General features: G+C 54.7%; 1 protein-coding gene across 2 annotated transcripts in view; it reads left to right on the forward strand.

Annotated features, from left to right (window-relative positions):
• Window positions 1–1098: 1098 nt before the first annotated feature.
• LOC121274087 (serine/threonine-protein phosphatase 2A 65 kDa regulatory subunit A alpha isoform-like) overlaps window positions 1099–16196 on the forward strand; it is a 51891-nt gene continuing 36793 nt past the window's right edge. For both annotated transcript variants that reach the window (XM_041181241.1, XM_041181240.1), the window contains exons 1-6: window positions 1099–1195; window positions 3711–3801; window positions 5112–5212; window positions 6185–6417; window positions 7627–7774; window positions 13637–13792. In XM_041181241.1, coding sequence (XP_041037175.1) covers window positions 1112–1195; window positions 3711–3801; window positions 5112–5212; window positions 6185–6417; window positions 7627–7774; window positions 13637–13792 — 813 coding nt within the window. In that variant the 5' untranslated portion in view covers window positions 1099–1111. The remainder of the gene's footprint in view (window positions 1196–3710; window positions 3802–5111; window positions 5213–6184; window positions 6418–7626; window positions 7775–13636; window positions 13793–16196) is intronic.

Below are 16196 nucleotides of genomic sequence, written 5' to 3' on the forward strand. Positions count from 1 at the left end.
CGCCCCATCTCCAAGCGGCCCTCGCTTTCGGTCACCGGACCGTGGCTGACCACGCCAGGCCAGGCCAGGCCAGGCCCTGCCCGGGAGGACCGGTTGGCTTCTCGACTCCCCCCTGGGTCAAGGTCTTGCCCAGGCAGCGTCCACCATATCCACAACTCATGAGGGTGGGGAAGGGGAAATTTTGCTTCCTTGCGTTTTCTTTGGTGAGGTTGGGCTGACCTCCCCCTCCCCCTCCCCCCGCAAGAAAGGATTTGCTGAGGAAATTCACCTTGCAATCGGTCCCAGGGGACCTTCCGGGCCGGTTGGCAACCGGGATGGGCGCGAAACGTTGACCGGCTCGAGGGCTGGGCCGGAGTGCGCACGCGCGCAAGACCAACCGCCGTTTTCGGTCCCGCCCGGCGCGAGGGCGCGGTAGTGCGCATGCGTCCGGGTGCCGGCCCCCGGCCCTGGGTGGGTGCTGGCGCGTGTTTCTCGGCGGGTGACCCCGCTGGGTTGGAGATGCCACTGCGCAGAAGCGGCAGGGTGGTGGGCGGGGCGACGCGTCAGGTTGAAAACACGCCCACTACCCCTCACAGCCGGGCTCGGTTCCCCCTCGCCCCGTCCCATGCCCTTCTCACCAAGGCCACGTAACTCAAACTAACCCCGCCCCCTTTCAGTGGCCCCCCCCCACATCGTTACCCGCTGGCCACGCCTCCTGCCTTCAGGTCACGCCCCTTCTTTATAAGCCCCACCCACTCTCCATGTACCTCGCAATTCCCCAAGGCCCCGCCTACTCGCTCCTGGTACCTCCCCCCGTTATGAGGGCCCCTCCACTCTCGAGGCCCCGCTCCCTCTCTCAAAGCCCTACACCACACTGTCCCCGCCCCAATCATTCAGGCCCCTCCCCACCCCTTCAGGCCCCTCCCCCTCTATACAGGCACCTGCCCCTCCGTCCAGGCCCCTCCCCTTTCATCCAGGCCCCCCCTCCCCATCCGAAACCTCCGCCACGCTCCAGACCCCACCCCCTCCCGCCACGCCACACCCACTCCCTCCAGGCCCCGCCCACTCCCTCCGGAACCCCCGCCCCCTCCCACGGGGCCCAACCCCTTTCTCCAGGCCCCTCCCCTCCGACATGGCGGCCTCCTCGGCGCTTGGTGATGACTCTCTGTATCCCATCGCCGTCCTCATCGACGAGCTGCGGAATGAAGACGTTCAGGTGACAGACAGAGGGGGAATAAAATACATTAATACTGTAAAAAATAAATATATAATATATATAAACTTAAAATGCGATGGGGGGAGCGATCAGTGAGGGGGAGGGGTCAGTGGAGGGGGAGGGGGAAGGAAGGGATGGGGGAGGGGAGGGGGTGGGGTCAGTGTGGTTGAGGGGGAGGGGGTGTGGCAGGGGAGGGGTGTTGAGGGGGAGGGGTCAGTGGAGGGGAGGGGTCAGTGGAGGGGAGGGGTCAGTGGAGGGGGTGGGGTCAGTGAATGGGAGCGGTCAGTGGAGGGGAGGTGTCAGTGGAAGGGGAGGGTTCAGTGGAGGGGGTGGGGTCGGTGCAGGGGAGGGGAGGGGACGTGAGGGGGAGGGGAGGTGAGGCGGAGGGTTCAGTGGAGGGGAGGGGTCAGTGGACGGGGAGGGGTCAGTGGAGGGGTGGGGTCAGTGGAGGGGTGGGGTCAGTGGACGGGGAGGGGTCAGTGGAGGGGGAGGGGTCAGTGGAGGGAGAGGGGTCAGTGGAGGCGACCAGTCAGTGAAGGTGAGGGGACAGTGAAGAGGAGCGGTCAGTGGAGGGGGCGAGGTGAGGGGAGGAGAGGGGTCAGTGAAGTGGAATGGTCAGTGGAGGGATAGGAGTCAGTGGAGGGAGTGAGAGGTTTCAGTGAAGGAGAGGGGTCAGTGAAGGGGAGCTGTCAGTGACGGGGAGCTGTCAGTGAAGGGAAGCGGTCAGTGCAGGGGGTCGGTTCAGTGGAGAGGAGGGGAATGGAAACGGTCAGTGGAGGGGGAGGGCGAGGGGTCAGTGGAGGGGAGCAGTCAGTCGAGGGGTAGGAGTCAGTGAGGGTAGGGGTTAGTGGAGGGGGAGGGGTAAGTCGAGGGAGAGGGGTCAGTCGAGGGAGAGGGGTCAGTGGAGAGGAATGGGTCAGTGGAGAGGGATGTGTCATTGAGGGGGAGTGGTCAGTGGGGAGGGAAGGGTCAGTGGAGGTGGAGGGAATCAGTGGAGGTGGAGGGAATCAGTGAAGGGGAGGGGTCAGTGAGGGGAAGATGTCTGAGGGGGAGGGGTTAGCAGAGGGGGAGGGGTTATTGAAGCAGAGGGGTCAGTGAAGGGGTGCGGTCAGTGGAGGGGAGGGGCAGCGGTCAGTGGAGGGGAGCAGTCAGTGTGACGGTCAGTTGAGGGGAGGGGTCAGTGGAGGGGTAGGAGTCAGTGAAGGTAGGGGTTAGTGGAGGGGGAGGGGTTAGTGGAGGGGGTGGGGTTAGTGGAGGGGGAGGGGTCAGTGGAGGGAGAGGGGTTAGTGGAGAGGAAGGGGGTCAGTGAAGGGGAATGGTCAGTGGAGGGGGAGGAGGAGGGGTCAGTGGAGGGGGAGGGGGAAGGGGTCAGTGGGGGTCAGTTGAGGGAAGGGGTCAGTGGAGGGGTAGGAGTCAGTGAAGGTAGGGGTTAGTGGAGGGGTCATTGAGGCTGAGTGGTCAGTGGGGAGGGAAAGAATCAGTGGAGGTGGAGGGAATCAGTGGAGATGGAGGGAATCAGTGGAGGGGAGGGGTCAGTGGAGGGGGAGGGGTCAGTGAATGGGAGTGGTCAGTGGAGGGGAGGGGTCAGTGAAGGGGAGCAGTCAGTGGAGGGGTCAGGGTCAGTAGAGGGGAGGGGAAGGGTCAGGAAAGGGGTGTGGTCAGTGGAGGGGAGTGGTCAGGGGAGGGGGAGGGGTCAGTGGATGGGAGGGAATCAGTGGATGTGGAGGGAATCAGTGGAGGGGAGGGGTCAGTGAGGGGGTGGGGTCTGAGGGAGATGGCTCAGTGAGGGGGAGATGTCTGGGGGGAGGGGTCAGTGAGGGGGAGGGATCTGAGGGGGATGGCTCAGTGAGGGGGAGTTGTCGGGGGGAGGGGTCAGTGAGGGGGTGAAGCTCTGTGAGTGAGAGGACTCAGTGATGGAGAGGTGTCTGGGAATGTGTGATAAGAGGATTTTGTTGAAGTGGAGCAGGCCTGAGGGGTTGAATAGCCTCCTCCTCCTCCTATTTCTGATATTTTTACCGGCGAGTTACTGGTAAATGGGAGGGCACGGATGGATGTACTGCTTGTGATGCCCTTTGCTGGATGTATTATCCTTGGAAAGGAGACAGCAGTGCCCCTGAAGGTGATGCCAGAGGTTCGGTTACGAGGAAAGGTTGCACAGACTGGGCTAGTATTCCATCAAGTCGAGAAAATTGAGGGCTGTTCTAATAATTTGATAGGGTAGAGATGGAGAAACATATTTCCTCTGCTTGTGGAAGTGTCTGGCAAGGAACTTGCCTGCATGAGGTGTCCTAGTTATCAGAGAGGCTGTAATACTTGGGACTTTACGCTTTCCAGAAGTGAGATTCAACAGGCAAGGAAGGTTGAACGTCATTGCTTGTACGCTTTGGTCTCTGGATCCTGAACCCCTCCTCCCACCCCCCAAAAAAGGCCCCCATGGCCAGAAATGATGGCAGGTGGAAATCGTTGCAGGTATAGCGATGGTCTGAGCCTATAATGTTACTGCTCTGTGTTCCAGCTCCGTCTCAACAGCATCAAGAAGCTGTCTACCATTGCTCTGGCTCTGGGGGTGGAACGGACACGCAGCGAGCTCCTCCCATTCCTAACAGGTGAGTGCGAGGGATAGAGAGAGAGAGAGAGAGAGAGAATGACGGAGACAGAGAGTGGTATTCCTGGCTGCGTATCGTATCTCAGTATCCCACGCTTTGCTCAGGTTCAGCGCTTCTCGTTCCACAGAGCTTCCCTTGCCCCGGGTTTAACATCAGCAGCATATGCTGCTCAGACGACACCATTTCCAGCACAGAAACAGGCCATTCGGCCAGTCTGCTCCATACGAGTCCCCTCCCACCCCCTCTGCATCTCACCCCCATCCTTCTATCCTTATCCTCATATTCTTCTGTTCCTTTCTCCCCCTCATGTGTTTATCCAGCTTCCCCCTTAAATACATCGACACTATTCACCTCAACCACTCCCTGTGGGAGCGAGTTCCACGTTCTCCCCACTCTCTGGGTAAAGAGGTTTCTCCTGAATTCCCCATTGGATTTATTAGTGACGATCTTGTATCGATGGCCCTTAGTTCGGGTCTCTTCCCCCCTAGGTGGAAGCATCTTCTGTCGTCTACCCTACGGAAACCCTTTCATCATTTTAAAGACCTCTATCAGGTCATCCCTCAGCCTTCTCTTTTCTAGAGAAAAGAGCCCCAGCCTGTTTACTCTTTCTTGATCGTTATAGGCTCATAATTCTGGGATCCTTCCAATTAATCTTTCTTCAGTGCCTCCATAACTATGTTATGATATGGAGATTGGAACTATGCACAGTGCTCCAATTGTAATCTAACCGAGGTGTATGGAGACTAGAACTGTGCACAGTGCTCCAAGTGTGGCCTAATTAAGGGATATGGAGACCAGAATTGTGCACAATGCTCCAGGTGTGGTCTAACTGAAGTTTATGGAGACCGGAACTGTGTACAGTGCTCCAAGTGTAGTCTAATTGAGGTTTATCGAGACCAGAACTGTGCACAGTGCTCCAAGTGTGGTCTAACCAAGGGATATGGAGACCAGAACTGTGCTCAGTGCTCCACGTGTGGTCTAACCAAGGGATATGGAGACTGGAACTGTGCTCAGTGCTCCACGTGTGGTCTAACCAAGGGATATGGAGACTGAAACTGTGCACAGTGGTCCAAGTGTGGTCTAACTGAAGTTTATGGAGACCAGAACTGTGCACAGTGGTCCACTTGTGGTCTAACCAAGGGATATGGAGACCAGAACTGTGCATAGTGCTCCAAATGCGGTCTAACCAAGGTTTGATACAAGTCAAATACAGCTTCTCTACTATTTCCTCCAGAAACAAACCCCAGTGCTCGATTTTCATGCTGGGTGGATTCTGAGTGAACATAAACGTGTACTCTTTTATACTCTAGACACGATATACGATGAGGACGAGGTACTGCTGGCCTTGGCTGAACAGCTGGGATCGTTCACGGCCCTGGTGGGAGGCCCTCCATTTGTCCATTGTTTGCTGGTGAGTTATGGAGATTTCCCCTGTGCTGTGCCGCGCTAAGGGAGCGGGTGGCATTCCCCGACGCGTCTGAATAAAGGGAACAGCAGAGGTTTTCAGCAAAGTCACGAAGTGCAAGTGGACAGCTCCTAGGAAACTTTTAATCAAAAGGTGATTGGAATGTCGGCCTTTATCTCCAGCGGCCTGGGTCACAAACTGAAGCAGTTCTCTGACGGTTTGATCAGAACCCCCCCGCCCCAGCTGAAGTCACTGGGTTCAGTTCTGGGCCCCGCTCCTCAGGGAAGATGTATTGTCCTCGGAGGGGGTGCAGCGCAGAGTCACCAGAACGATCCCGGGGCTGAAAGGGTTAAATCCTGAGGATAGGTTGCACAGATCAAGAACAGGAGGAGGCACATTCAGCCCCCCACGAGCTTGTTACACAGGAACAGAAGGAGGCCCATTCAGCCCCTCGAGCCTGTTACACAGGAACAGGAGGAGGCCCATTCAGCCCCTCGAGCCTGTTACACAGGAACAGAAGGAGGCCCATTCAGCCCCTTGTGCCTGTTACACAGGAACAGGATGAGGCCATTCATCCCTTGTGCCTGTTACACAGGAACAGGAGGAGGCCCATTCAGCCCCTCGAGCCTGTTACACAGGAACAGGAGGAGGCCATTCAGCCCCCTCGAGCCTGTTACACAGGAACAGGAGGAGGCACATTCAGCCCCTTGTGCCTGTTACACAGGAACAGGAGGAGGCCCATTCAGCCCCTTGTGCCTGTTACACAGGAACAGGAGGAGGCCCCTTGTTGCTGTCTCCATGCTGTGCAGATGATACAGTTTCTGGAGCGCGCTGTAGTAACGGTTGCTTTCGGGTGTCCCACTGTGTGTAACCTTGTCTGTCATTTCCACGCCCCCCCCCCCCCAACTCCTCTCCCCTCCCCACCTACCGTCTGTCATTCCCACCGCCCCCCCCCCCTTCCCCACCCCCCACACTCAGCCTCCCCTCGAAAGCCTGGCCACAGTGGAGGAGACGGTGGTGCGGGACAAGGCAGTGGAATCTCTGCGTGCCATCTCCAAGGAGCACTCGCCCTCCGATCTGGAACGCCACTTTGTGCCGCTGGTGAAGCGCCTCACCAGCGGGGACTGGTTCACCTCCCGGACTTCGGCCTGCGGCCTCTTCAGCGTGTGTTACCAGAGAGTCTCCAACACCGTCAAGGCGGAGCTGAGGCTGTAAGTATGGCGTACCGAGCAGTGCGGGCTCGGCTGTGCGCGTGGCACAGGTGAAGGCCATTCGGGGTGTGTGGTGTCGAGGCGGGGATATGCCCCCTGAAGCCTCACTCTGAATGAACACCGGGATGGCGCTTTGAGAATCTCGCTATAAAGATCGATTTGCGATCCCCTCGCGCCTTTCACCACCTCGGGACACCCCAAAGTGTTTCACAGCCAATGAAGGAGTGCGGTCACCGTTGTAATGTAGGAAATGCAGCAAGAACCAAGAACCAGAACTAGGAGGACTATCGATATAAGATCGTCACTAATAAACAAAATGGGGAATTCAGGAGAAACCTCTTTACCCAGAGAGTGGGGAGAATGTGGAACTCGCTCCCACAGGGAGGGGTCGAGGTGAATAGTGTCGATGTATTTAAGGGGGAAGCTGGATAAACATCTGAGGGAGAGAGGAATAGAAGGATATGGTGATGGGGTGAGATGGAGAGGGGGTGGGAGGAGGCTCGTGTGGAGCAGAAACCCCAGCACGGAGCAGATGGGCCGAATGGCCTGTTCCTGTGCTGGGAAGATTTAGTTGAAAAGATCTTTGCTGGATACATTAAACTATTTGTACTGACATGCGTGCTGCGTGTTTTCAACCTGATCTGTTTATTTACTTGATTTTCCTTTCCCTCCCGAAACTTTGCCTCCCTCCAATGTGGGGTCCCTCGCCCCGTTCCCCTCTTCCCTCTCCCCCTCCTCCCTTTCCCCCTCCTCCCTCTCCCCCTCTCCCTCTCCTCCCTCACCCCTCCTCCCTCACCCCTCCTCCCTCACCCCTCCTCCCTCACCCCTCCTCCCTCTCCCCCTCCTCCCTCTCCCCTCCTCCCTCTCCCCCTCCTCCCTCTCCCTCTCCTCCCTCTGCCTCTCCCCCTCTCCCCTTCCTCCCTCTCTCCCCTCTCCCCCTCCTCCCTCACCCTTCCTCCCTCACCCTTCCTCCCTCTCCCCCGCTCCCTCTCCCTCTGCTCCCTCTTCCCCCCTTCCCTCTCCCCCTCCTCTTACTCCATCTTTCCTCCTTCTCCCTCTCCCTCCCCCTCCTTCCCCATCTCTTCCTTCTCCCCCATCTCCTCCTTCCCCGTCTCCTCCTCCTGCATCTCCTCCCTCTCCTCCCCCTCCTCCTCCTCCTGCTCTTCTCACTCCTCCTCCCCCCTCTCCTCCTCACCGTTTCCCTTGCAGGAACTTTAAGAACCTGTGTACGGACGACACTCCCATGGTGCGGCGAGCAGCAGCCTCCAAACTGGGCGAGTTCGCCAAGGTCCTCGAACTGGACAACCTGAAATCTGAGATCATCCCCATGTTCACCACCCTGGCCTCTGATGAGCAGGTACCTGTCAGAGAATCCCTCCCTCACCCTCATAAATAGACCTGTTTGAATGAGAGGCTGCAATGTATTTGTCAATTCAAAATAAAAGGGAAAAAGAGTTGTATTTCAAAGCGCCTTTCACCACCTCAGGACATATGAAGATACGAAATAGGAGCAAGAATAGGCCATTCGGCCCCTTGAGCCTGCTCTGCCTTTCAATAAGATCATGGCTGATCTGCTTGTGTTTCGAGTTCCACATTCTCAACTACCCCCGATAACCTTTGATTCCCTTGTCTAGCAAGATTCTATCTCCCTCTGCCTTAAAAATATTCAGTGGCCCCCACCTCCACCGCCTTCTGGGACTGAGAGTTCTAAAGTTGCACAACCCCCTGAGAGAAAACAATTTCTCCCCATCTCTGCCCTGTAAGGATGACCCCCTAATTTTAAACCAGTGCCCCCTAATTCTGGACTCGCCCACAAGAGCAAACATCCTTTCCACGTCCACCTTGTCAAGGCCGTTCAGGATCTTGTACACGTCAATCAAATCACCCCTCACTCTTCTAAACTCCGGTGGAAACAAGCCCAGCCTGTCCAACCTCTCCTCATAAGACAACCCGCTCGTTCTCGGTATCAATGCATTAACATGCTTCCTTAAGTAAGGAGACCAAAACTGCACACAGTATTTGAGATGTGGTCTCACCAATGCCCTGTACAACATTTATGTTCAATTCCTCTCATAATAAAGGATGGTATTCCATTAGCCTTCTTGATTACTCGCTGTAGTTGCACACTAACCTTTTGTGACTCATGCACGAGAACACCTAGATCCCTCTGCACGTCGGAATTCTGCAGTTGCCCTCCGTTAAGTATTTCTCTGCTTTTTTTTTATTCTTCCTGCCAAAGCGAACAAATTCAGATTTTCCCACATTAAACTCCATTCGCCAGATTTTTGCCCACTCGCTCAACCTATCTATATCCATTGCAAACTCCTGATGTCTTCTTCACAACATACTTTCCCATCTAGTTTTGTGTCGCCTGCAAATTTAGTAGCCATGCCTTTCCTCCCCTCATCTAAGTCATTGACGTAAATTGTAAAAAGTTGAGGACCCAGCACAGACCCCTGTGGGACTTCACTCACCACATCCTGCCAATCGGAAAAAGACCTATTTATGCATTCTCTGCTTTCTGCCTGCTAGCCAAACCTCTATCCAGGCTAATGTGTTACCCCCTACACCATGAGCTTTTATTTTCCACAATAATCTCTGATGTGGCACCTTATCAGATGTCTTCTGGAAATCCAAGTACAGTACATCTACAGGCTCCCTGTATCCACCACACATATTACCCCTTCAAAGACACCCAATAAGTTGGTTAAACCTGATTTCCCTTTCACAAAACCATGCTGACTCTTCTCAATTACCTTTAGTTTTTTCCAAGTGCCCCGCTATAACCTCTTTAACAATCGATTCTAACACCCTCCCCACAACAAACATCAAGCCAACTGGCCTATAATCTCCTGTTTTCTGCCTCCCACCTTGAATATAAGGGTAATATTTGCAGCTTTCCAGCCTGATGGAACCTTTTCAGAATCTAGGGAATTTTGGAAAATTAACACCAACACACCTGCTACCTCATTAGCCACCTCTTTTAAGACCCCAGGATGAAGTCCATCTGGACCCGGAGACTTGTCAGCCCGCAGCTCAATCAGTTTGCTCAGTACCTCTTCCCAAGTGATTGTAATTTCACCAAGTTCCCCTCCCACCTCCGCCTCCCGATTTACAACTATCACTGGAATGTTTTTATACCCTCTATAGCGAAGATAGAAGCAAAATATTTGTTTATTTCATCTGCCATTTCTTCATTATCTACTATTCACTCTCCATTCTCACTCCCTAGAGGACCAACACTCACTTTGCTTACCCTTTTCCTTTTTAAATGCCTGTAGAAACTCTTGCTATCCATGTTTACATTTCTAGCTAGCTTCCTCTCATACTCCAACTTCTTTCTCCTGATTAACCTTTTAGTCATTCTCTGCTGTTCTTTATATTCTATCACAGTACCTTAACAGTGCAGGAGGAGGCCATTCCGCCCATCGAGTCTGCACTGGCTCTCTGAAAGAGCATTCCACCTAGTCCCACTCCCCTGCCTTATCCCCGTAACCTTGCACATTCTCTCTTTTCAGGGAGCAACCCAATTCCCTATTGAACACCACCCTCTCAGGAAGTTTGTTCCAGGTTCCAACACCACCCTCTGGGTGAAAAAATGTTTCCTCACATCACATTTACTCCTTTTGCCAATTATTTTGAGTCTGTGCCCTTTAGTTCTTGATACTCTCTTGAGTGGGAACAATTTCTCACTATTTACCTTGTCCATACCTCTCAGGATCTTGAATATCTCCATCAAGTCTCCTCTCAACCTTCTTTTCCCCAAGGAAATCATTCCAACATCTCCAATTTATCCTCATAGCTACAGTTCTTTATCGCTGTACACAAAAGGGAGCCTGTTGATGTACTGTACTTGGATTCCCAGAAAGCATTTGATAAGGTGCTACATTTATTGCTGGAGTCATTCTTATGAATCTCCTCTGTACTCTGTCCAAAGCCATCACATCCTTCCCCAAGATTGAAGCCCAGAACTGGATGCAGTACTACAGATGAGGCCTGACCAATCATTTGACCTGCCATTCATCTTTACGCAGTTATATACTTTTTCCTTAAGTTTGCTGCTTTCCTTAACTTCTTTAGTTAACTACGCATAGTGGAACCTCACTATAAAATGTTTCTTTATAGAGGTAATCTTCTGAGTATTCTGAAATACTCCCTTAAATGTCCGCCACTGCTTCCCTATTGATCTAACCCCTATCCTAGTATCCTAGTTCACTTCAGCTAGCTCAGCTTTCATGCCCACATAGTTGCCCTTATTTAAGCGTTTCACAGCCAATGAAAGACTTTTTTTTTGAAGTGCGGTCTCTGTTGTAATGTAGGAAACGCAGCAGCCAATTTGTGCACAGCAAGCTCAAACAAACAGCAATGTGATAATGAAGTTATTTGGGGGATAAATATTGACCCCAGAACACCAGGGAGAACTCCCTACTGCTCTTCTTCCAAATAATGCCTGAGAGGACAGTCGAGGCCCCGGCTTAATGGCTCATCAGAAAGAGCACATCTCTGAGGGTGCCGCGCCCCTCAGCAATGACTCTCCGACAGTGCACCGCTCCCTCAGTACTGACAGGATGACAGCAATGCACTACCTCATTACTGACCCTCTGACAGTGCAGCACTCCCTCAGTACTGACACTCTGACAGTACAGCACTCGCTCAGTGCTGACCCTCTGACAGTGCAGCGCTCCCTCAGTGCTGACCCTCTGATAGTGCAGCACCCCCTCAGTACTGACTCTCCGACAGTGCAGCACTCCCTCAGTACTGACCCTCCGACAGTGCAGCACTCCCTCAGTACGGACCCTCTGACAGTGCAGTACCCCCTCAGTACTGACCCTCTGACAGTGCAGCATCCCTTCAGCACTGACCCTCCGACAGTGCAGCACTCCCTCAGTACTGACTCTCCGACAGTGCAGCACTCCCTCAGTACTGACCCTCCGACAGTGCAGCACTCCCTCAGTACTGATCCTCCGACAGTGCAGCACTCCCTCAGTACGGACCCTCCGACAGGGCAGCACTCCCTCAGTACTGATCCTCCGACAGTGCAACGCTTCTTCCGTATTGATCTTCTGAAATTGCAGCACTCCCTCAGTACTCATCCTCTGACGGTGCAGCACTCCCTCAGTACTGACCCTTTGACAGTGCCGCACTCCCTCAGTACTGACCCTCTGACAGTGCAACACCCCCTTAGTACTGATCCTCTGACAGTGCAGCACTCCCTCAGTACTGATCCTCCGACAGCGCAGCACTCTCTCAGTACTGATCCTCCGACAGTGCAACGCTTCTTCCGTATTGATCTTCTGAAAGTGCAGCACTCCCTCAGTACTCATCCTCTGACAGTGCAGCACTCCCTCAGTACTGACCCTCTGACAGTGCAGCACCCCCTTAGTACTGACCCTCCGACAGTGCAGCACTCCCTCAGTACGGACCCTCCGACAGTGCAGCACTCCCTCAGTACTGATCCTCAACAGTGCAACGCTTCTTCTGTATTGATCTTCTGAAAGTGCAGCACTCCCTCAGTACTCATCCTCTGTCAGTGCAGCACTCTCTCAGTACTGACCCTCCGACGGTGCAGCACTCCCTCAGTAATGACCCTCCGACGGTGCAGCACTCCCTCAGTACTGACCATCCGATGGTGCAGCACTCCCTCAGTACTGACCCTCCGACGGTGCAGCACTCCCTCAGTACTGACCCTCCGACAGTGCAGCACTCCCTCAGTACTGACCCTCAAACAGTGCAGCAGTCCCTCAGTACTGACCCTCTGACAGTGCAGCACTCCCTCAGGACTGACCCTCAGACAGGACAGGTGGTCTCCCTCAGAGTCTGTCCACTATCTATCTTAGCATCTGTCCACAGTCTCCCTCAGAGTCTGTCCACTGTCTCCCTCAGAGCCTGTCCAGTGTCTCCTTCAGAATCTATCCAATCTCTCCCTCAGAGTCTGTCCACTATCTATCTTAGCATCTGTCCACAGTCTCCCTCAGAGTCTGTCCACTGTCTCCCTCAGAGCCTGTCCAGTGTCTCCTTCAGAATCTATCCAATCTCTCCCTCAGAGTCTGTCCATTGTCTCCCTCAGAGTCTGCCCACTCTCTCCCTCAGAACCAGTCCCCTGTCTCCCTCAGAGCCTGTCCCCTGTCTCCCTCAGAGTCTGTCCACTGTCTCTCTCAGAGTCTGTCCACTACCTCCCTCAAAGTCTTTCCACTGTTTCCGTCAGAGTTTGTCCACTGTCTCCCTCAGAGTCTGTCCACTCGATGGTGGGATAGTTCGATCGTGGGAGAGCTCGATGGTGGGATAGCTCGATGGTGGGATAGTTCGATGGTGGGATAGTTCGATGGTGGGATAGTTCGATGGTGGGATAGTTCGATGGTGGGATAGTTCGATGGTGGGAGAGCTCGATGGTGGGATAGTTCGATGGTGGGATAGTTCGATGGTGGGAGAGCTCGATGGTGGGATAGTTCGATGGTGGGATAGTTCGATGGTGGGATAGTTCGATGGGATAGTTCGATGGTGGGATAGCTCGATGGTGGGATAGTTCGATGGTGGGATAGTTCGATGGTGGGATAGTTCGATGGTGGGATAGCTCGATGGTGGGATAGTTCGATGGGATAGTTCGATGGTGGGAGAGCTCGATGGTGGGATAATTCGATGGTGGGATTGGTTGATGCTGGGATAGTTTGATGGTGGGATAGTTCGATGGTGGGAGAGCTCGATGGTGGGAGAGCTCGATGGTGGGAGAGCTCGATGGTGGGATAGCTCGATGGTGGGATAGCTCGATGGTGGGATAGCTCGATGGTGGGATAGCTCGATGCTGGGAGAGCTCGATGGTGGAAGAGCTCGATGGTGGGATAGCTCGATGGTGGGATAGTTCGCTGGTGGGATAGCTCGATGCTGGGAGAGCTCGATGGTGGGATAGTTCGATGGTGGGAGAGCTCGATGGTGGGATAGTTCAATGGTAGGAGAGCTCGATGGTGGGACAGCTCGGTGGTGGGATAGCTCGATGGTGGGATAGTTCGATGGTGGGAGAGCTCGATGGTGGGATAGCTCGATGGTGGGAGAGCTCGATGGTGGGATAGTTCGATGGTGAGATAGCTCGATGGTGGGATAGTTAGATGGTGGGAAAGTTCGATGGTGGCAGAGCTCGATGGTGGGAGAGCTCGATGGTGGGAAAGTTCGATGGAGACTGCTGCTCCCGGGTTCCTCTCACTGACTGACTGCACGGCTCTTGCAGGACTCTGTGCGGCTGCTGGCTGTGGAAGCCTGCGTGAACATCGCCCAGCTCCTGAAGCGCGAGGAGGTGGAGAACCTGGTTATGCCCACTCTGCGCCAGGCGGTGGAGGACAAGTCGTGGCGGGTGCGCTACATGGTGGCAGACAAGTTCACCGAGGTAAGCCGGCCAGGCGGGAGGAATGGGTCGCGTCGGCCCCGCGCGAGGGAAAAGCTTTTGTTCCCAGTTGTCCCCTTCAGGGTTTTGAACGCTGCTGTCAAACTTCCCCGTCTGCTTGAAGGAGAACTGTCCCGGCTTCGAGGCGGCCCACAAAGCTGTGTGTTTGGCCCAAGGTGCTTTCTACCTGAAACTGAACAATTCCCTGTCCCTTTTGGGCGATTGCCGCTTCTCCTCTTAAAATATCAATTCCTCGAGCCTCTTATACAGGAACAGGAGGAGGCCCATTCAGCCCACTCGAGCCTGTTACACAGGAACAGGAGGAGGCCCATTCAGCCCCTCGAGCCTGTTACACAGGAACAGGAGGAGACCCATTCAGCCCCTCGAGCCTGTTACACAGGAACAGGAAGAAGCCCATTCAGACCCCTCGAGCCTGTTACACAGGAGCAGGAGGAGGCCCATTCAGACCCCTCGAGCCTGGTATACAGGAAGAGGAGGAGGCCCATTCAGCTCCCTCGAGCCTGTTACACAGGAACAGGAGGAGGCGTATTCAGCTCCTCCTCGAGCCTGTTACACAGAAACAGGAGGAGGCCCATTCAGCCCCTCGAGCCTGTTAAACAGGAACAGGAAGAAACGCATTCAACCCCTGCTCGAGCCTGTTACACAGAAACAGGAGGAGGCCCATTCAGACCCCTCGAGCCTGTTACACAGGAACAGGAGGAAACGCATTCAACCCCTCCTCGAGCCTGTTACACTGGAACAGGAGGAGGCCCATTCAGTCCCCTTGAGCCTGTTACACAGGAACAGGAGGAGGCCCTTTCAGCCCCTCGATTATGTTGTACAGGAACTGGAGGAGGCCCATTCAGACCCCACGAGCCTGTAACACAGGAACAGGAGGAAGCCAATTCAGACCCCTGGAGCCTGTTACACAGGAACAGGAGGAGGCCCATTCAGACCCCTCGAGCCTGTTACACATGAACAGGAGGAGGCCCATTCAGACCCCTCGAGCTTGGTACACAGGAAGAGGAGGAGGCCCATTCAGCTCCCTCGAGCCTGTTACACAGGAACAGGAGGAGGCCCATTCAGACCCCTCGAGCCTGTTACACTGGAACAGGAGGAGGCCCATTCAGTCCCCTTGAGCCTGTTACACAGGAACAGGAGGAGGCCCTTTCAGCCCCTCGATTATGTTGTACAGGAACTGGAGGAGGCCCATTCAGACCCCACGAGCCTGTAACACAGGAACAGGAGGAAGCCAATTCAGACCCCTGGAGCCTGTTACACAGGAACAGGAGGAGGCCCATTCAGACCCCTCGAGCCTGTTACACATGAACAGGAGGAGGCCCATTCAGACCCCTCGAGCTTGGTACACAGGAAGAGGAGGAGGCCCATTCAGCTCCCTCGAGCCTGTTACACAGGAACAGGAGGAGGCCCATTCAGACCCCTCGAGCCTGTTACACAGGAACAGGAGGAGGCCCAAACAGACCCCTCGATTATGTTGTACAGGAACTGGAGGAGGCCCATTCAGACCCCCTGAGCCTGTTACACAGAAACAGGAGGAGCCTAACTCATCTCCTTGCATCTGTTACACAGGAACAGGAGGAGGCCCATTCAGACTCCATGAGCCTGTTACACAGGAACAGGAGGAGGCCCATTCAGCCCCTCGAGTATGTTGTACAGGAACAGGAAGAAGCCCACTCAGCCCCTCGAGCCTGTTACACAGGAACAGGAGGAAGCGCATTCAGCCCCTCGAGTATGTTGTACAGGAACAGGAGGAGGCCCATTCAGACCCCTCGAGCCTGTTACACAGGAACAGGAGGAGGCCCATTCAGACCCCCCGAGCCTGTTACACAGAAACAGGAGGAGCCTAATTCATCTCCTTGCATCTGTTACACAGGAAGAGGAGGAGGCCCATTCAGTGCCCTGGAGCCTGTTACACAGGAACAGGAGGAGGCCCATTCAGACTCCTCGAGCCTGTTACACAGGAACAGGAGGAGGCCCATTCAGACCCCTCGAGCCTGTTACACAGGAGCAGGAGGAGGCCCATTCAGCTCCCTCGAGCCTGTTACACAGGAACAGGAGGAGGCGTATTCAGCCCCTCCTCGAGCCTATTACACAGAAACAGGAGGAGGCCCATTCAGCCACCTGGAGCCTGTTACACAGAAACAGGAGGAGGCCCATTCAGCCACCTGGAGCCTGTTACACAGAAACAGGAGGAGGCCCATTCAGACCCCATGAGCCAGTTACACAGGAACAGGAGGAGGCCCATTCAGCCCCCTGGAGCCTGGTACACAGGAAGAGGAGGAGGCCCAATCAGATCCCTCGAGCCTGCTACACAGGAACAGCAGGAGGCCCATCCAGCCTCCTTGAGCCTGTTACACAGGAACAGGAGAGGCACATTCAGCCCCCT

This window comes from Carcharodon carcharias (assembly GCF_017639515.1).
Source record: "Carcharodon carcharias isolate sCarCar2 chromosome 29 unlocalized genomic scaffold, sCarCar2.pri SUPER_29_unloc_3, whole genome shotgun sequence".
Lineage (NCBI taxonomy): Eukaryota > Metazoa > Chordata > Chondrichthyes > Lamniformes > Lamnidae > Carcharodon > Carcharodon carcharias.